Source organism: Pelecanus crispus, chromosome 9 (assembly GCF_030463565.1).
Source record: "Pelecanus crispus isolate bPelCri1 chromosome 9, bPelCri1.pri, whole genome shotgun sequence".
Classification (NCBI taxonomy): Eukaryota; Metazoa; Chordata; class Aves; order Pelecaniformes; family Pelecanidae; genus Pelecanus; species Pelecanus crispus.
Window position 1 is genome coordinate 36,760,303 of NC_134651.1, and position 17,998 is coordinate 36,778,300.

The window sequence follows — 17,998 nt, forward strand, 5'->3', positions numbered from 1 at the left end:
CTACCAGCATTGCTGAGCACAACATATATGGTAGGTCATTCCCATTGCTCTCCAGAAACCACTATAGCTAGCTGAAACAGCAGCACTGGTGGGCCCTGAAAAAAGTCCCATAATGTTGTACATAGTCATCACAGTGTGGAAGGAACTAGGAAAGGAAAATGAGAATGATCTCCAGCAAAGCTCAGTTTTCAACCAGGAGATTAAGTAGTGTAAACATGAAACTGGGGGAAACAAAACTAGTCAGGGTGTGGGTTTTCTATACACTCCTTTCTTGCTTGGTATTGTCCAGTTTCTATGGAAATGAGCATTTCAGCTGGGAATTGATCAAACCATAGTGTAACACACACACTTGAAAAACATTGGTTATGCTAGGGCTTATACAGATTTAGTTACACAACTATTTTCTCCTGCATGAAAAGTGACCTAAGTACTTACAGCATGGTTCATCTCAGCACAGTCCAACAAGTGATTACACTGGAATGACCAATTAGTCAACTGCAGGACATGGGCACAGACTCCCTAAACTGCTGACAGAGAGCAAACCTCTGTCCAAACAGTTCGGATAAAATGGCAAAGACCAAAAAGTGTACAGTAACGTCCATTCAAAATTAACCCTGTGAAAGAGTCATTGTAACTCCATTTCCTCCACCCTCAGTTCCTTACACATACAATTTTTATGGCCGTATAGCATCATCCCCTCCACCACACCACCTTTCACTGGCCTGTGCTCTCAGATATTTTTATTTTTTGAAAAAGAAGTACCACCTATTATCATCTGAGCCCTTTAACACTGCTAGACCCTATCCTGAAAACAATTACTCCCTACCGTAAAGCTCCATATATCAGTAACTTTGAGGAGCTTTTTTTCTTGTAATGGGTTTTTCATAAGGATTTCTACTGATGGTATGTTTCCTCATTACTTAATTGCATGATAGACTAAAATGGCTCTGAAGGCGCCTTGCCAATCTCTCAGGTAAATTAGACAGTGCCATTATCTAAATTCACTTTAGCAAAATTACTTTATTCTCTTCTCAAATAGAAATACTGTCAAAAGCAGTGCATATCCCTCGTACTTACGTAGATTCCAGTACAGATGTTCTATTTTCTCTTAAAAGAGATGTGAGCAAGTTATCTTCTGTTTCATGTTCACTCATTCCTATGCTGCCAAAGTGTTTGCCAGTTGTATCATGTTCAAACTGAGGCTCATTTGGACTCCTATATTGTCTATCTTTGCAGAAACTGTCTGAATAGCCTGATGGAGTTATCTGTTAAAAAATTGCAAACATTTTCTTACTACACAGGTATGCAATGTTCTAATAAATTCAGGGCTGTAATCTTTTCATAATCGGGTTTTGTAATTCCTGATGCTCTTTATCTACATTAAGAAGCATCCACAGACATTTCACTTACTATTTATTAATAGAAAAACTAATTAACATCTATTTCATATGATTAATTCATAATGATAGTAGTAAGCAGATTTCCCTGAAGGTCTTCATTTATGAAGAGGTATGAAACTTCTGGAACGTTGCCTGCAGATTGCAGCTAACTTTTTATTAGTTCACTGTTGAATCATCTGTCTTTACAGTACCCAATTCTGTCCTGGGGTCTCCAGATGTAAGCCCTGATGGCCAGGACAGGATGCAACTTGAAGTATTTACAAACTGCCAACTTTTTGTATGCAACACTGTAGACATGTCCTAGGAAGTTTCTACATGGTTTCTCTCCAGTAATTCAAACCCCATTTAAATCAATGAAAGACTTGGGGAAGAGTGGCTGGGAAGCTGCCCGGCAGAAAAGGTCCTGGGGGTATTGGTTGACATCCGGCTGAATATGAGCTAGTAGTGTGCCCAGGTGGGCAAGGAGGCCAACAGCATCCTGGCTTGTATCAGGAATAGTGTGGCCAGCAGGAGCAGGGAGGTGATTGTCCCCCTGTACTCAGCGCTGGTGAGGCCACACCTGGAATACTGTGTCCAGTTTTGGGCCCCTCAATACAAGAAAGACATTGAGGTGCTGGAGCGTGGTCAGAGAAGGGCAACGAAGCTGGTGAAGGGTCTGGAGCACAGGCCTTATGACGAGCGGCTGAGGGAACTGGGATTGTTTAGTCTGGAGAAGAGAAGGCTGAGGGGAGACCTTATCACTCTCTACAACTGCCTGAAAGGAGGCTGTAGTGAGGTGGGTGTTGGTCTCTTTTCCCAAGTAATAAGTGACAGAATGAGAGGAAATGGCCTCAAGCTGCATCAGGGGAGGTTTAGATTGGATATTAGGAAAAATTTCTTCACAGAAAGGGTTGTCAAGCATTCGAACAGGCTGCCCAGAGAGGTGGTGGAGTACGTGGCACTTTGGGACATGGTTTAGTGGGCATGGTGGTGTTGGGTTGATGAGTGGAATGATGATCTTAGAGATCCTTTCCAACCTTAATGATTCCTAGTTTTTACTTTCATTAAAAAATAATCCAGCCACCAAGCCAGGAAACATGAAATTGCTGCTCTACCCTTAATTGGTTTAGTGGTGGAGTTGATAGTGTTAGGTTAATGGTTGGACTGGATGATCTTAAAGGTCTTTTCCAACCTAAACGATTCTATGATTCCATGAGAATTTATACCGAGCTCATTTGGATAGTTTCTATCAGTAAACATCAGCAGTGAGAGATTAAGATGTTTTAAGACTCAAGAGAACCGTTACAATACATCACTTACCTGTTTATCCAGCTCAGAAGGAAAATCCAAAGATACTTGAAGGCATACCTATTTAGCAGAGAAAACACAGAAATTACAAATTTGAAAGAAAAGAACATCATTATTCTTCAACATTACTTATAAAAATGCTCTGTTTTGTGTCATATTTTAGCATGTTATAATTTTTAAACCAGAAAGGTTCAACTTTAATTGCACTCTATGATCCTCAAAGGTCCCTCGCAACCTGAATTGTTTTATGATTCCATGATTTATATTACATTGTTTTTGAATGACAGAATAAAAGGACAGCAGGTTCTTGTATGTATGAAAATGCAGTCAACAAGTTACCAACACATCCAGTATTTCAACCCTGAAGAAGGATCTACAGTATTTTTTCCCTCAACCATAGCAGCAAGTAAATCATTGTACTACAGGCCTGCCTGCAATGGAGGCTGAAGATCAGTGTGTGTGTGTGTGCATGTAAAGAAACACAATTTCAAGGGACTTTCTGTCATCCCCATTAAGGAAGATTATGAGTACTGAAACAAGAGAAAACAAGGACCAGAACAAAAGCTATCCTGACTGCAAAACCCTAGCAGCAGAAAAATATAGGAAAAAGCTTTCAGAAACTCTTTAGGATAACAATTAGTTGAAAGCAAAATAGGATACCAAGAAAAGTATGCTTTGTTTGCAAAAGACTTTGTGTTCTAAGAAAATAAGAATTTTTAAAGGCATGCAGAGAACAGAGTACTGTAACATAATGTACCCAGAGCAGGGTCCTACCTGACTGACCCTCTCAGAAACTAGACCGTTCTGCATCTTCCTGTCATTGTCACCATCTTCAGTCTGCATCACAGGCTCCTCTGTTATTTCAAGACACTACACAAAGTATGGAATGATGTGAAAATGTAGCACAAAAAAAATACTGTGATATGAAACATGCATAAATAAGTCAGTGACATGTCTTAAAAGAAAAATAAAAAAAGCCTGTAATACAAAGTAACAAACACTGAATTAGATTTCTTCGACAAGATCAAAGGAAATTAATATAAAAACCAGGAACGACTCGTATTAAATACAGTGAAACTTCATCTCATACATTCCTTCATTTTTATTTAACCCTTTCTCCTCAGAATTTACAAAAAATATAAAAATCATTTAACCTCTTCTGGCAAAGGACCTCTATATCTTCAGTCATGTTCTCATCGTGCCTATTTTACTTTCCAATTTTCAGAATTTATTTTCATCCACTACACAATTTAGGCCTTTCTCCAGCATCCAAGTAATAGATGTTTTTAAAACAAAGCACATGTAGCTTGCTATACACTGAAAAGGCTTACTGTAATACTGAAGGTTACAATCTGCTTTGTCTTGCCTACACTTGCCAATTTGTAGCAAATGATGCCAAATCATCTTTTTCTGCCTATTTCCCACAGAACCCCACCCATCTCCTATCACTAATATTTCCTAGGCAAAGAGGAGGAAGACTCAGCTTTTTCAGTAGCAGAACCCAAGTTCCTGACATCAGCATAACTGGCAGCGAGACCAGAATCCCTTTGGTTTGCTGGATGCTACATCTCAGCAACAGATCTGCAAGCAAGGGATGAGACGCACACGTTGCTCCTCTCTCAACAGCAGCGAAGACCACTGCTGAGTGAACTTCATTTACACACCGCTCACAGAGAATATTTTCATCTCACAACTCACCTCCTTTACTCAGTTTCCTCTGGCAACAGAGGACAGAATTTAGCCTTGCCTATGTCGGTTTAATACTGATCATAAGAAAAAACCCATATTTACAAAGAATTATTATATTTAGTAGCCACACTCTGGCACAGCCTGCCAGACAACAACCTCAGTACAAAAAAAGTGTTTTGTCCCACTTGGGATCCATCATGAGTGACCTGCAGTTACCACGTTCCACCACTCCCCTGTGATAAGACCAGATTGGACATTTATATCATCTTGGTTTATAGAACATTTCCTAGTCTCATAGAAAAATATAGATATTGAAGATCTTTGCTGCTAGAATCTCATTAAGTAGAAACATGCAAGAGTGATGGTAAATATCAACGAGGCTACGCCTAGTATGCCTAAACCATAGGTAGGATACAGCACAGTGGATTCAAACTTGCATTAGATAAAAATTTTAGTCTTAAAGCACTTATGGCAATAACACAGCACTGCCGTGTGTTAACAGTCATATTTTGGTGCAACTTGGGCTTAAAGAAAAATTACCTTAAGGCAAAAAAAGCAGAATCTTGAGCATAGTTACAGGAAATTGAGATTATAGGTACAGAGACTCAGATGACAGACTGGAAGGAAAGAAACTGGTGTCTAGGGGTCGTGGATGTGGTATTTATAGCTTTGATAGATATACAGCGCAGTGCTGAAACTTATGGCTTGAAAAGAGAAACCTGCTTCCCTAGTATCACATGCTGGGAAGTCTTGGCTCACAGCTTGTCAGTCCAATCACAGACAAACAGGATTCTGCAGGGAGTGTTATATTTGCTTCCCAAGAACACTGGGAATTGAATGCATGTGTGGGTTTTGATTTTTTGAATTGAGTATGCACAGAATGTATGCATATACATATATACTTGAAATAAATGAGAAAAGCCTTTTTATCTTCCAATCCCTAGCAGTATAAGCAACTCTAATGGTTTTAAGTACGCCTCTTCAAAGGTAGGAACCAGAAGGCGCAGAGTATCAATATATTTGCCTTTTACTATTAGAAATCTGTATCGAAAACTAACTTCTGAGTCACATTTGAATTATTTTGGTATTTTCCCTCAGACTTTGTTTTCTAGGACAACACAAAGTAAGACAATCTGAAAACTAGAGGAAGACACAGACAGGATTGTGATATATAGCAAGGGCATGCATTATAAAAAAATATTGTTTTGTTGTAATCACGGGATGCCAAAAGTCCAATAATGTTAGCTATTATAAAAAAAAGTTAAGGTTTAATCTTCCATGTGTAGATTCAGGTCAAACAGTGCATTCATGTATTAAAATTAAACTTATTTGTACATATAACTTATCCACTGAAAGCAACTACCTTCTGTGACTTAACATTTTTTATATTTGCTTTTCCCAGGCCAGTATTTGGCTTAATAAGTGATGCTTCTTAGAATGAAACTATTACGTGAGACCAACAGGTTATGGCACACTATTACAACAAATGACTGCAGTTTGAGGCTGGTCCTATGGTCCTGTGTCTGGGAGACTGAAAAGAAACTTTCTGTGCTCCAAGGAATACAACCTAATGTTCAACAAAATATTAAAAGAAAATAAGTGTCTTAAGGCCAGAAAAAAAGTCTACCAAGAATAAGCTGCCTGTTTAAAGTATTTCCTTGGAGACTGAAAACCTTGAGAATGTTTTTCCTAAATGAATCAGTGATATGCTTGGTTTGCAAAGATCCCTGGAGCCCTGAAGGCTGAAATCACTGAGGCTGCTTCTCTCAGAGAAAGCAGATGTTCAGAGGACAGTACAAAAACAACCTTTTTCTCTCCTCCTTCTCCATCCCTTCCGAACATGAAGCCAAGAAATAGAGTACTAGGGGCTGTCAGACCTTTGAGAGATGCCCTGCAGAGGCACCAGCATGCAGATTCATCTCATTTGTGCTCCGGCTGTGTGAAGGAAAAGAAAGATGGGTTCATTTTAAGAACCTGAGAAGGATACATCTTCCTGTGTCTGTCCAAATTCCTCTTATAGCACATATGTTAGTGTCATCCCAGCACTACCTGTCAACAAATTCTAGCCCAAAATACACACAAAAAATAGAACTGAGGTTTTTTGACAATGGTTATTAATATGCAAAACAAACAGTTGTCACAATCCATAACCCGAAATCCAGGTTGCCATTTATTGTCAAGACTGACAAAATGGTACCTTTTAAACTAAACTCTTTTAATTACAGATCCTTTCACTTTTGCGCTCCATAGTACTATTATCATTCTGGCACAGGTTAACATACCGTATTTTACTTTCCTATTTCCTTTACCAGATTTTTGAGGTTTATTTACATTTCACAAGCTTTGCTCTTTGTCATTCTACATCTAATTTCACGTAGACAGCTTCTTAAGTAGCCCTATATGTACTTTTCATGCTGAGACAAATGCAGGAGCGCACAGTATCTTGTCATGATAACCTTAGCACAGGACACGAATTCCTCTGGTATTAACTACAGCATCAGTGGGGGTGCAGCACCCTCTGCAGGAAGACGGGCAAATTGCTTAGTATTAATCTCTAGAAAGTGCGTGCACTCTGAAACAGATTGCCCACAAGCTTTTCATGCAAACCTATTACAGTAACATGTAAATTCATTATTTTAATAAAAGCCATGGCACCCCTAAAGGTCAATCTATAATTTAAAACATATTTCAGTTAAAGGTAATATGAGTATGGCTTAAAACTGAAAAAAGCAAGAATATTTGAAGACTTTTGAGGATTGCTCCCAGTGTATCTGCAGCACATATGGTAAAAGATATGACCCTTTTTCCAGAGTCCTGCAGTAAAATCATCAATACCACAGTATCAGTTCTAGAATTAGGCAATCCCTATACACAACTGATTCAAACCGTTCCTAATTTTTTGGTTTTTTGAGTTTAATTCAGAAATTCAAGACACAAAATACTACCACCATCATTATTCCTTTTATATTTTTACCTTCTGATTCAATGTGGCGCACAAGAACAATGTAACTGAAAGCAAAAACCACAACGCAATATAAAGTACTACCAGCCACATTTCAAGTATACTTTTAACAAGCTAGAAGGTTCACTAGAATCTACCAGAGCCTCCTGAACATCCTTTATCACTCACACATAATACGACAGATGGGGACCGAGCACCCAAAATGCTTCTCAGTGGAAGTATTTTGCCAAGATGTCTTCTTCCCCACAGTTAAAAACAGTCAGCTTTGGGCAAAAGAATGAAACACCCACCAATGATTACTCCCTTGCACTTCTCAGCAATCTATCACAATGCTGGCCACTTCTTCATATACTTCTATATTCTATATGAAGGAACAACCATGCATTTAAGCAACCCAAAGTGCTATTTCTTTTTGGCCGTGGTGAACCCTAGTTGTTTTGTAGATGCAGAGGAGATACAAACTAAGCTCTTACAGAATTAGAGACAGCATGAGAATGACTCTTGAACAGTAGACAAGCAGACATTCACTAATAGCTAAAATGTTATATAAGATATTGCTTTCTTTGTAAAATTAACTATTTCCTCCCCTTTCAATTGGCAAAACAAATATATCACAGACCTAATTAATATTTTAATGTGTAAGTTGTTTCCTTAAAATCAACTTGACACATCACTGAACTGATTCTGTTGTGCTAACATCTTAAAGTTGTTTACAACATTAATTTAAAAGTTATTATAAGGAATTAGCAACCTAAGCCCCGAGGGTTTTACACTCATTCTGCACCGATGTAAATGACTCCACAAGGTATATTAGATGTAAGAGTCAGATTCACTACTTCAACACAGAAAACCTACCTCACTGTGGTTTAATATTTTTAGTGCTTCCTTCCCTTGAGAATCTGTTGTACAAAGGCCAAGCTGTTTTTTCTTAAGTTCTTGATTAATTGACTGCAGATCCTTAACCATCAAGAGAAGGTCAGTAACCTAAATAATCAAAGAAAGAACAAGCAAAGCCAGTAACATCCATACTAGTATGAAAACAAATGACGATATATAAATCTCCAGCTAAATCTAAACCACAGAGTTGGGAAGCCTGGACTTCTATATCTGCTAATGAGGCAATCTCACTATGTATGAAAAACATGATTATATATTTGTGAGTTAGTGTTCAAGAAATCTTAAATCGTAAGACTGTAGTTTCCAGCCATGTTATTAAGTTGCGGTATCAAGTTTCACAACTCAGTAGCAAGAAGAAACCTGAGGCCACCTCACACCAACAGGCTGATTTGAGAAGAAACAGTTTAGTGCAAGGGAAAGCAATATTACAGGTAAACAGTAGCATTCAGAAAACAACCTGTTCTCTCTCAAACACCCTTTATAAGCCACTATCATTCTGAGTAGTTTCACAGATACAAAATCTAAATGGACAATCACATTTAAGACTCTTGAACAGACACTACTGTCACAGACTCATGTGGTATATCAAGAAGGCAATGTTTGCAGAAGGTGGTAAAATCTTTGTATTAGACCAATTAATATATTTTAAAAAAACAGGTCAGTTCTTAGGCATACAAACCCTTTTTCAGGTAAGAAATGGTTTATAAACCTCCTTTGCTAATGAGTGTCCCTGAACCTACTGAAAGGAATATGTTCAGAGATAAAAGTGGTATAACCCCTGAGTGGGATTGAGACACAATCTGGGGCTTTTTTTATTGACACCTGTTCAGCATAAGGCAAACTTCTTTCCTTCAGATCACCCACCTCCAGACTTTGAACACCTGTCTACAATTCAGCGGGCCGTGAGAAACACAAAAATTCACGTACATTCACTCCCAAGCGACCATATTCAAAATAATTCCTTATCATAAATTGGTGCATGGATCAGAGGTCACTGCACAGGATAAGGAGTCAGAAGGACAAGTTCTGAACTCCGATACTGATTTATTGTATGACAATGGTCTGCACGTTTAATTTCTGTGAATTTCAGTTCTTCTTATGTAAAATGGAGACAACATTAACCTACCTCAGGGTTATTTTATAACATGCCATATTTACCAAAAGATTTGCAAATCCTGGGATGAAGGAAAAAACGTTTGCAGCAAGCCACCTATCTTTCAGCTGATTCTGAAGCTCATGTGGTATAACAAAGACTAAATAGTTCATAAAAGGTGGATCACAAACCACAGAGATGAGTACTTCAAATCCGTTCAGAACTACCCAACTGTACCTAAATAAACCTTTTTGTGAGAGATGCACAAACTATAAACGAAGTAGAATTAAGCCATTAGAAACAGTAAATAATAAAAAAATCTATACCTTTTTCTTAAGTTCTTCAAGAGACAGATGGTCTATCTGTAGGCTTAAATGATCTTGCTCTCCTAAACAGATACTCATGTAAGATGTTTGATCTCCACAGAAAGATAGTGTTTCATCTGTCAAAATAACCAAGGACAGGAATTATTTCAGAAACTCTATTTGCAGGAAAACACAGCATAAAATGCAAAGACAGGACTTTTCGAATAAGAACCTACTAGTAAGTCTGTGGGAGGCCAGTTAAAATGTTTCATCCCCCAAAATAAGCTTTCTGTTTAATTCAACAAATTTTGTCCTCATATTTCTTTGTGCTGCTGACACAGAGACATGCTGTATTTTCTGTGGTTATCAGCAGGAGCTGTGAATGTAATTCTGAATTATAATTTGCATATTTAGCATTACAATTAGAAATAATTTTTAGGAAGGATAAGTAAGGCACGAATAGTTATTCTGTTTTAACTATATTTTTATGAACATGAACTCAAGGTCTCCAGGAAAAAAGCCGGGTTAGACAAAGCTATTGAACTTATTTTGCTTTTGGGTCAAATGATTGCATTAATTGAATTGAAAATAGCTACTTATTCATTTCCTCTATAACTGCAGGAATGATTTGTTATGTTTCAACAAACACCTGTTCATTTACAATACAGATGACAGTTAATTCTATAAATATAGCTCATTAGATAGGGAGAAAGCATATCTAAATTAGGACAAAAAGAAACATCCAAATCCTACTCCCAGCTCTGACACTGATCCCATGGCTGCTGCAAGGACACAAAGCTTCACAAAGGATTACTAATTTTCAGAGCCTTCATTCCGAGCAGTCTCACCATCAGCACAACTGCTCTTGAGAACCCCGAAGTATCCACAAGACCCTTTGGCCTACCCTGGTTGTTCATAATCTCTGTGCTTTTGAGGTTGGAAACTGAAACGGTAGAAGCTTACCTTTTGTCACTTATCATAGCTGTTAAGGGAGTGATGCTAAAATTGAATATCTAAGTTTAAAGGGGTAAGTGAACGGGCTTTATTGTTATTTATATATCCCCTATGGAATAAAACAGATACATCTGTACATATGCAGTAAACTATATTTAACAATGTCCACTTATATTCTTTTTTTCTATATCTAAGTATACACTATAAACACCTCCAAAGTAGTACAATAAAAAAGCTAGAAGAAAAGTTATATTTAAAAGCTCTACTATTTCTGAATTACAAAATAACAAAACCTCTGGCTATTTTTTCTGTCTCTGAAAATACTTCTTCTGTTAGGAGGAGTCTAGCCATTTCCTGAGACACAAGCTTTTTACCGAAGTATTGTGAAATAATTACATTCTACGGTCAGAAAGTGATCCCATGGTCACAGATTTATTCAAAGCCAGGAATCTCTGACTTCTGCAGAAAACAGTAAATTCTATGGGTACAAAATTGTAGGCAGCTGGAAATAATCACTGTAGTACAATTGCCATAGTATTACTAACATTTGCTGCATGGAAAAAGAAAAGCTGTCCCTCTGTATATTCTCTGATTACTCAAAGACAATCTGTTACAAATCCTGCAAATAATTTTCAGTATAGAAAGCCAAAAAGAAGTTTTTCACACCTTTTTACACTCTCAAACGTTTTTTCTCCATCCCAGCAAACTGACTGTAATAAAACCAGTTTTCTTTTGTACAAGAAGATCAAGAAAGGGATGAGCTGCACATGTATACAGACCTTGTCGGTTTTTAATGTCCTTAATCTGATCTTCTAAGACCTTCTGCAGATTCCGATTAGCTAAAACATCTTCTTCTAGTTGTTTTCGCAACATAAAAATGTTGTTTAGTTCCATTTGCAAGCTATTTATACTAAAAAAAAAAGAGAAAGAAAATCTTCAAGATTCAATTCAAAACATTTTGTTGTGCACCTCAGCTTCTTTTATACATCTGGGCTTCCACAAAGAACCCAATTCACATTAGCCATCGCTGTTTCTCATCACACAGTTACATCATTTTGATGCATAAGAATAAACAAATCCCTACATAGAAAGATGAGACTAAATCTTTACATATACATCCTTTTCTTGCTGTTGTGAGCTGTGCTGCTTGTAAGTCAGCTTAAACATGACACATATATTCTACCAGCCAACTTCTGTGTAATTCTTTTTAAGGAAAATCAAAATTACTAACTTCTGAAAATATGCCAGAAAAATATCATTATCACATAATACTGATGGCTCTGTGTATTCCATTATATGGTGACCATGGAAACTTTGTCCCCTTGCTACAGAACTATACTATATAATCTAATGGTCCACTTAAGAAAAAAATAAAAAATCGTGTTTTATTGAAAATATGACCTAGACAAAACTAACTGTTTTATTTCTTCATTTATCCGACAGTCTGTAAAAAGACCTTTTAAGGTCTAAATTGTCTCAATTATCTCAATGGGGTGTAAATGCCAAAACTTACAAACGATAATTTGTCAATGAGAATTAATTCTTTAAGTAGCTTTCTTCCAAGGTGGCCACTGAAGCTCTTACTTTAGCATCAGTCACTGTCCCTCAGGCCTTATAGTGTCAGCACCTCTAGCTGTCCCTTGCTAGATCTTCCCCATACCCTTCAACAACATCGACAAGACAGTTCTGATCGGTCCGTAAAAAGATTTAAGTACACTAAAAACTGAAATTGTAATAAAATGAAATAAATTTGATTTAATAACAAATAAATAACAAGATGTTACCAAACTCATTGTATTATTTATTTTCACATTTACTTCACTCAACCTCAGTGGTTTCAGATAAATTAAGCTGCTGTAGAATTTCCAATCCACTGCACTAAATGCCAGAGAATTCAGGAATCTTTAAAAAAAAATTTAAATCCATCTTGCAGGAGACTATACAGGAACATACAGCACATCATACTTGCATGAGAATAACAGCATATTGTAGAAATGCATTAATTAAAAGACAGCATGTATGAAAAGATTCTCAGTCTGTCTTCTGACAACTGTGCTGTTGTCAGTGTTTGCTGCACAAGAAACTATTGCTTTAACCAATTCTCCCTCACTCATGTCTTTGAAGAGAGAGCTCTTAAATGCTCAGCAAAAACGTAAGAATAAAAACAAACCAACAGATTACTAGAAGCTAAGTAAGCATATTTTCTCCTTTCCATGAGTTAAAGGTTTTATAATAAAAAGCACTGATTCCCTGCTTGGAGAGACAAGAAATGTCTTGGTCCTGACATCCGGTAGCTTATTTTGAAAAATAACCATCCAGGTTGCTTTAAATAATGCCTAAAAGAAGATATGTCAGCAAGAAAACAGATGTTTGCCTAAAATCCATGTCACTGCTGTTGGCAATTACACAAATGCAGAAGCTGAATTCATCTGCAGGGCTTTTTTATCAGCTCCCCAGAACTTTGGGGGTTCAAGTCTTCTTTGTTGAGATTTACAGCATATCTCAGTCCACAAAACTACGAGGAGAAATGAGAAGACTTGCCTCCAACTTCCAGCTTTATTGTTGAAGCATTGCGCATCCTCTGCGAATCACTGCGTAACATGCACGGCTCTGTGCATCCTATAACTCCGTATCAACAAAACAGAACTAATGATCCTGCTCCTGATCCTACAGAAGTTAACTGGAAAACTCCTATTACCCTAATGATTATTACTACAGTTACAATTTTCCTCATTTGAAATATATTCTAAGAAAAACTAGTATCAGAGCTGCATTACTTTCTTGTCATTACTTCATAGAGTGTTGACAATCACCTTACCCACAGAATCAGTTTCAATGGCAGGTCACACCCTCCATATGAAATATTAAAACAAACTGACTTCTTCCTTCATTTTGTGATTGTTCAATGGAAAAGTCACAAAAGCCATTGCACTTTTGCCAGAGATAAGAAATAATCTCCATAATCTGACTTCTATCACTATTTCTAATGAAAAAGATTCTAGTATCTAAAAGAGCTTCTGAGCTGTGGCCAAGCACAAGATGGCATTACTATTAATGCACTTAATGCAAATACCAGATCTCATCTACTTTAGTGGTACTCACTTTATGGTTTCCAAACTATAGTGATATATAAACCAACCGCACAATACAAACACACATTCCCACAAAGTTGGCAGGTACGAGCCATTGCCTTCAGGCAGGAAGAGTCAGGAGCTAGCTCTTAAATGCTGCCAATACCTAATTAAGATATTTGTAATTATAACAGTAAAAGTAATATTTTTATAAAACATTTAAATTTATTTTACTTAACGGCTACAAATTTTCTTTATTTTATCATAATGTCTCCTCCTCAACTGCCAAGCAATAATAGGATACAAAATAGGCCACAGATTTCTTTCCAAAATGCTGTGTTCTTTGATTTTAAAAGGTTAAAAAAAGTTGCTCCTGCCATACTTCTGAATGCTTTACACTGAAAGCACACTATGCTTGCTTTGATTATTCTGTTTTGTTTAACCTTCTCAAAAATCTTACTGGTTTATATTCTCATCAAAATTCTCACAGTGCCACTTTTAAGATAAGCATTACCTGTATTTTAGGAGTAAACCATGGCAAATTGTCCAGCACCCAAAAGTTCACTGCAATTTGATTTCTCCCTGTATTCCAACACAGGACACGTACCTCCTGAAAATCTAGCTGCTTCTTTTGGTACCTAAATGGAAATCTGGCTCATATGAGATTCCAATCGAAACAGAAATATTTTCAGAAACATTTAAGTAATTTAGATAATGTAACCCCACTTACAAAAATAGTTTTCTTAAGGAGACTACTACAGCTAGTTTATGCCTTATGAACAATTGGCCGGTACAAAATAATCACCACTCCAGTTAAGCCGCACCTTTTTTCACAACTTCTGACATTTGCCCTTTGAGTTTTGATTATCCACCAAAATAGAAAAAAGTACTTACCTATCTGATTCTTTGAAGGTCTTCACTAGTGTAGAATAAATATTTTGTTCCTTTCTTAAAGCAAGGATCAGCTTTTCATATTCAGCTTCTTTATTTTCCTAAATTAAAACCAGAACATACTAAGCTTACAATGTCATTTTTAAGTTTGCATGTCTACAACTATGTGTATACTTGTGTCCTGAAGAAAACGTGAAAGAAGTAGAAATCCAAATTTGCTGAACAGGACTGCCCACCTCCAATGCCTAATATGAATCTGGAAACTATTCATGATACTTAAAAACAGCTATTATTAAAGGAGGCAAACAGTGTTTCACTATTTTCCTAAGTGAGTCACATATCTAAACACGGGTTCATAATTTGTATCATTTTTATCACTGTTTAAAAAGCTTTTCCCCCCTCCCCGCATCCTTACTTCCAAAGTTTACAACTTAATGACCCAGGAACAACCTGACAGGTACCTATTTCAGAGGCGGGGATGGCAGAGAAGGGAAGGGGAAATAGAGAAGCCCAAGCTCCAAGCACACATTTTAGAACGTCGTCCTAACAGTCCTCTCTGTATTCTGGATAAAATTGGCTTGCCTTGGGGGAGGGGTTTCTGCAAATTCTGTTCCTTTTCTGAACAAAAAGGACTGTATCGAGCCAACAAATAAAGGATGAACGTGTCAGATACTCGTTGAGTCAGCTTTCTGCACACTCAGCTGGGTCACTACAAGCTGCTGCTTTACTTGTGCAAAGAATAGAAAATTGTTTACCTGCAGTCTTGCTCACAGAAGTTGTATTATTATTATTATTAGAATAAATCCAGACTCTTATGCTACATTCTCAGTAAGGATCCACTAAGTTCCAAAGACTTTTTTCACTCCAAAACTACCACACAGCCAGTTTTTTCAGCGGGAGGCAAAAAATGCAGCTATTTAAAGGAGTATTTGCTTGCACTTATTACATAAAAATATCTAAGATATCAGCTGTCTCAGAAGAGAAAATAACTGGGATATCTATAGCAAATTTAGATCTATTAATGTCAGAGACATATATTCTGCCTGTTTGAGAAGAACAGTAGGCCTCGTTGCTTCTCTCAGTTTTCTTTTTCAACTGAAAACTGAAAGGAAGAACAAAACCAGTGCCACAGCTAAGGGGGAATGTTTATGGCTCTAGCATGACAAGATAACTCTGGAGAGCAAGAATGAAAGGCAATTCTATTTTCTCCATATTACAACCTCAAGATCGGAAACTAAACTCTCAAGAGATACTAAATCATTAGTGAACAGATCGTTAACAAGGAAGAAATCTACACCCAGGAGTTTTAAGCAGCTGTTATTACTCCAATTGCAATTCCTAAGGAAGGACTTGCAACAAAAATTCAGCTACAGTAGAATCTCGTTAATTCACATTAACGATGCAAAGACTCTGTTAATTTGAAAAATTCACTACTCTGCAAAGTAAACAGTACAAAAGCAAGGACAACTGTTGTTTACTTTTAATTATTTACACTCATACTTCACAGTATGCTAGCAAATATGTTAAATAATATTTTGCAAGTGTAATCAAGTTTTGATCAAATTACTCTCGTTAAGGTAATCTGCATGTCAGAACTTACTGCAGAAAGAGTAGCTTCTACCACCTAATGCTACAGATTCTTTGAAGAAGTGACCTTGCCTTTGTATACATGCATCATGCTCATCTACCATCATTCCTAATGGTAGCTGTATTCTAACAAATGTTTCCAGGTTCTAGTGCAATTTATACATTAAATACTATTCTGTATATGACGTGCAAAATACTGAGCTTCGTATCAAGTTTATTACCTAGATGAGCAGAATAGGAGCACACAGCAATGGTTTCTGCCGAGTACTGAGAAACACAGAGGGAGGTGGGTGATCCAGAGTCCATTAATAAAAAAAAAAAACCTCACAAAAATACCCATGTAAAAAAGTACATCTTACAGCCTGAATTAAGGAGCCTTATCAATGTGTTGGAATGTCAGCCTTTCAAGAACATTCACTAAACATAAAATACCCAGATTGCAATTTAACTTGGAAAAAGTTTGATCACAATAACACTGTTCAATGACATAGAAAGCAACAGGAAGAAAAAAAATCTTTTGAGTTACTTTAGTCGGTTAACAGTCTGTTAAAAGTTCTAGTGAACTCTTCCATATGTTTGATACAAGCTTTGCAATTATTACTGAAGACACTACAGAACTATACCCTAATTAAAAGCTCTTTCTGAAGCACTGGCAAAGTAATGTCACTCTGAAGAGTTTACAGTACAGAAATTAGGTAACGGTTGTCACCAATTGTTCAGGGTCTATCGCTGCTGTATTAACAAAGCAGCATTAAACGCAGAACCATGCTCCGGTTTCCTATGTTTCTTTTAGAATTCACATACTATTTTAGTTCTACATTTGCACCAAAATCTCAGTAAGCTCATGAAATCCTCCCAACTCTTTTTTTTTTCCAGCATAATGGGAGACATGAGCTGTTTCTTAATTCCAAATGTCACAGACTATACACAAATTATTATGAAATCAAAATTCAGCTAGCTAGGTAGAGATTAGCAAAATCATGAAGAAATGTTCTTGATTTTTCAGGATCTTTCATGAATAATAAGGATGAGAAGATGCAGCATGAATATCTGGGGTTTTTTTTTTTTTGTACGTTATTACTGTCATTTCTAAATAAAGCGTAGGAGTGAATTATTCCAATCAACTCCCCAACGGTACACAAAACATAAGGCAGCTCAGTAACTTAAATAGACCATAATGCTGTGGGAGTTAATGAAACATTAAACCTCTTGACACATGGTGTGAGGGAAAACGTGTTAGAGGAGATAGCTGCAAGACATCCAGGACCATATTGCATTGAAAGATTTATATTCCCATGAAAGGAGGCAATCTAATACATTAAAGTCTATATTTAAGTCTGAAATACTATTGCTAAGCAGCAGTGGTGGAAAACATAACTTATTTTCATTAAAGGTTTCTCAGAGTGTAAGCAATGAAAGTAAAAGGTTTATACCTCCACAATAAATAACTTATTGGCAAAGTCACAAGAATATCCAGTTGCCTCACTGAACACTCTCTTGCTTACAACAACCATCGGGATCATTTCAAAATCTCTGAAGGTTAGAGGATGAATGACTGAGAGAAGGCCATAACCTACACCTCATCACTGATTCATCCATCCATCCATCCACCAGTACCAGAACTTGGTAATTTCTTCTAACATTGCAGTAAACTTTATGTATGGTCTACCATAAATGAAGCAATCACTAATAAGATTAAAATTGTTATAGGCCACTGAGTCATATCTCTAAAGATTAAAATTACTATAGCAAAAGACTTTGTGGGTGACTTTTAGAAGATGCCATCTCAACCACAGAAAATGTCACAAAGCTGATGGGTCTGAGGAACTTATGGCCCTTCTTGGTGATATGCGAGGCAAGAC

General features: G+C 36.9%; 1 protein-coding gene across 4 annotated transcripts in view; it reads right to left on the bottom strand.

The window, feature by feature from the left end:
- CDK5RAP2 (CDK5 regulatory subunit associated protein 2) overlaps positions 1-17,998 on the bottom strand; it is an 87,340-nt gene that overhangs the window by 40,331 nt on the left and 29,011 nt on the right. For 3 of the 4 annotated variants that reach the window (XM_075716133.1, XM_075716134.1, XM_075716135.1), the window contains 7 exons: positions 14,553-14,650; positions 11,367-11,497; positions 9,655-9,770; positions 8,194-8,322; positions 3,462-3,557; positions 2,700-2,747; positions 1,078-1,265 (listed from right to left, as the gene is read on the bottom strand). In XM_075716133.1, the coding sequence (XP_075572248.1) occupies positions 1,078-1,265; positions 2,700-2,747; positions 3,462-3,557; positions 8,194-8,322; positions 9,655-9,770; positions 11,367-11,497; positions 14,553-14,650 (806 nt within the window). The remainder of the gene's footprint in view (positions 1-1,077; positions 1,266-2,699; positions 2,748-3,461; positions 3,558-8,193; positions 8,323-9,654; positions 9,771-11,366; positions 11,498-14,552; positions 14,651-17,998) is intronic. The other variant, XM_075716132.1, reaches the window with a different exon arrangement.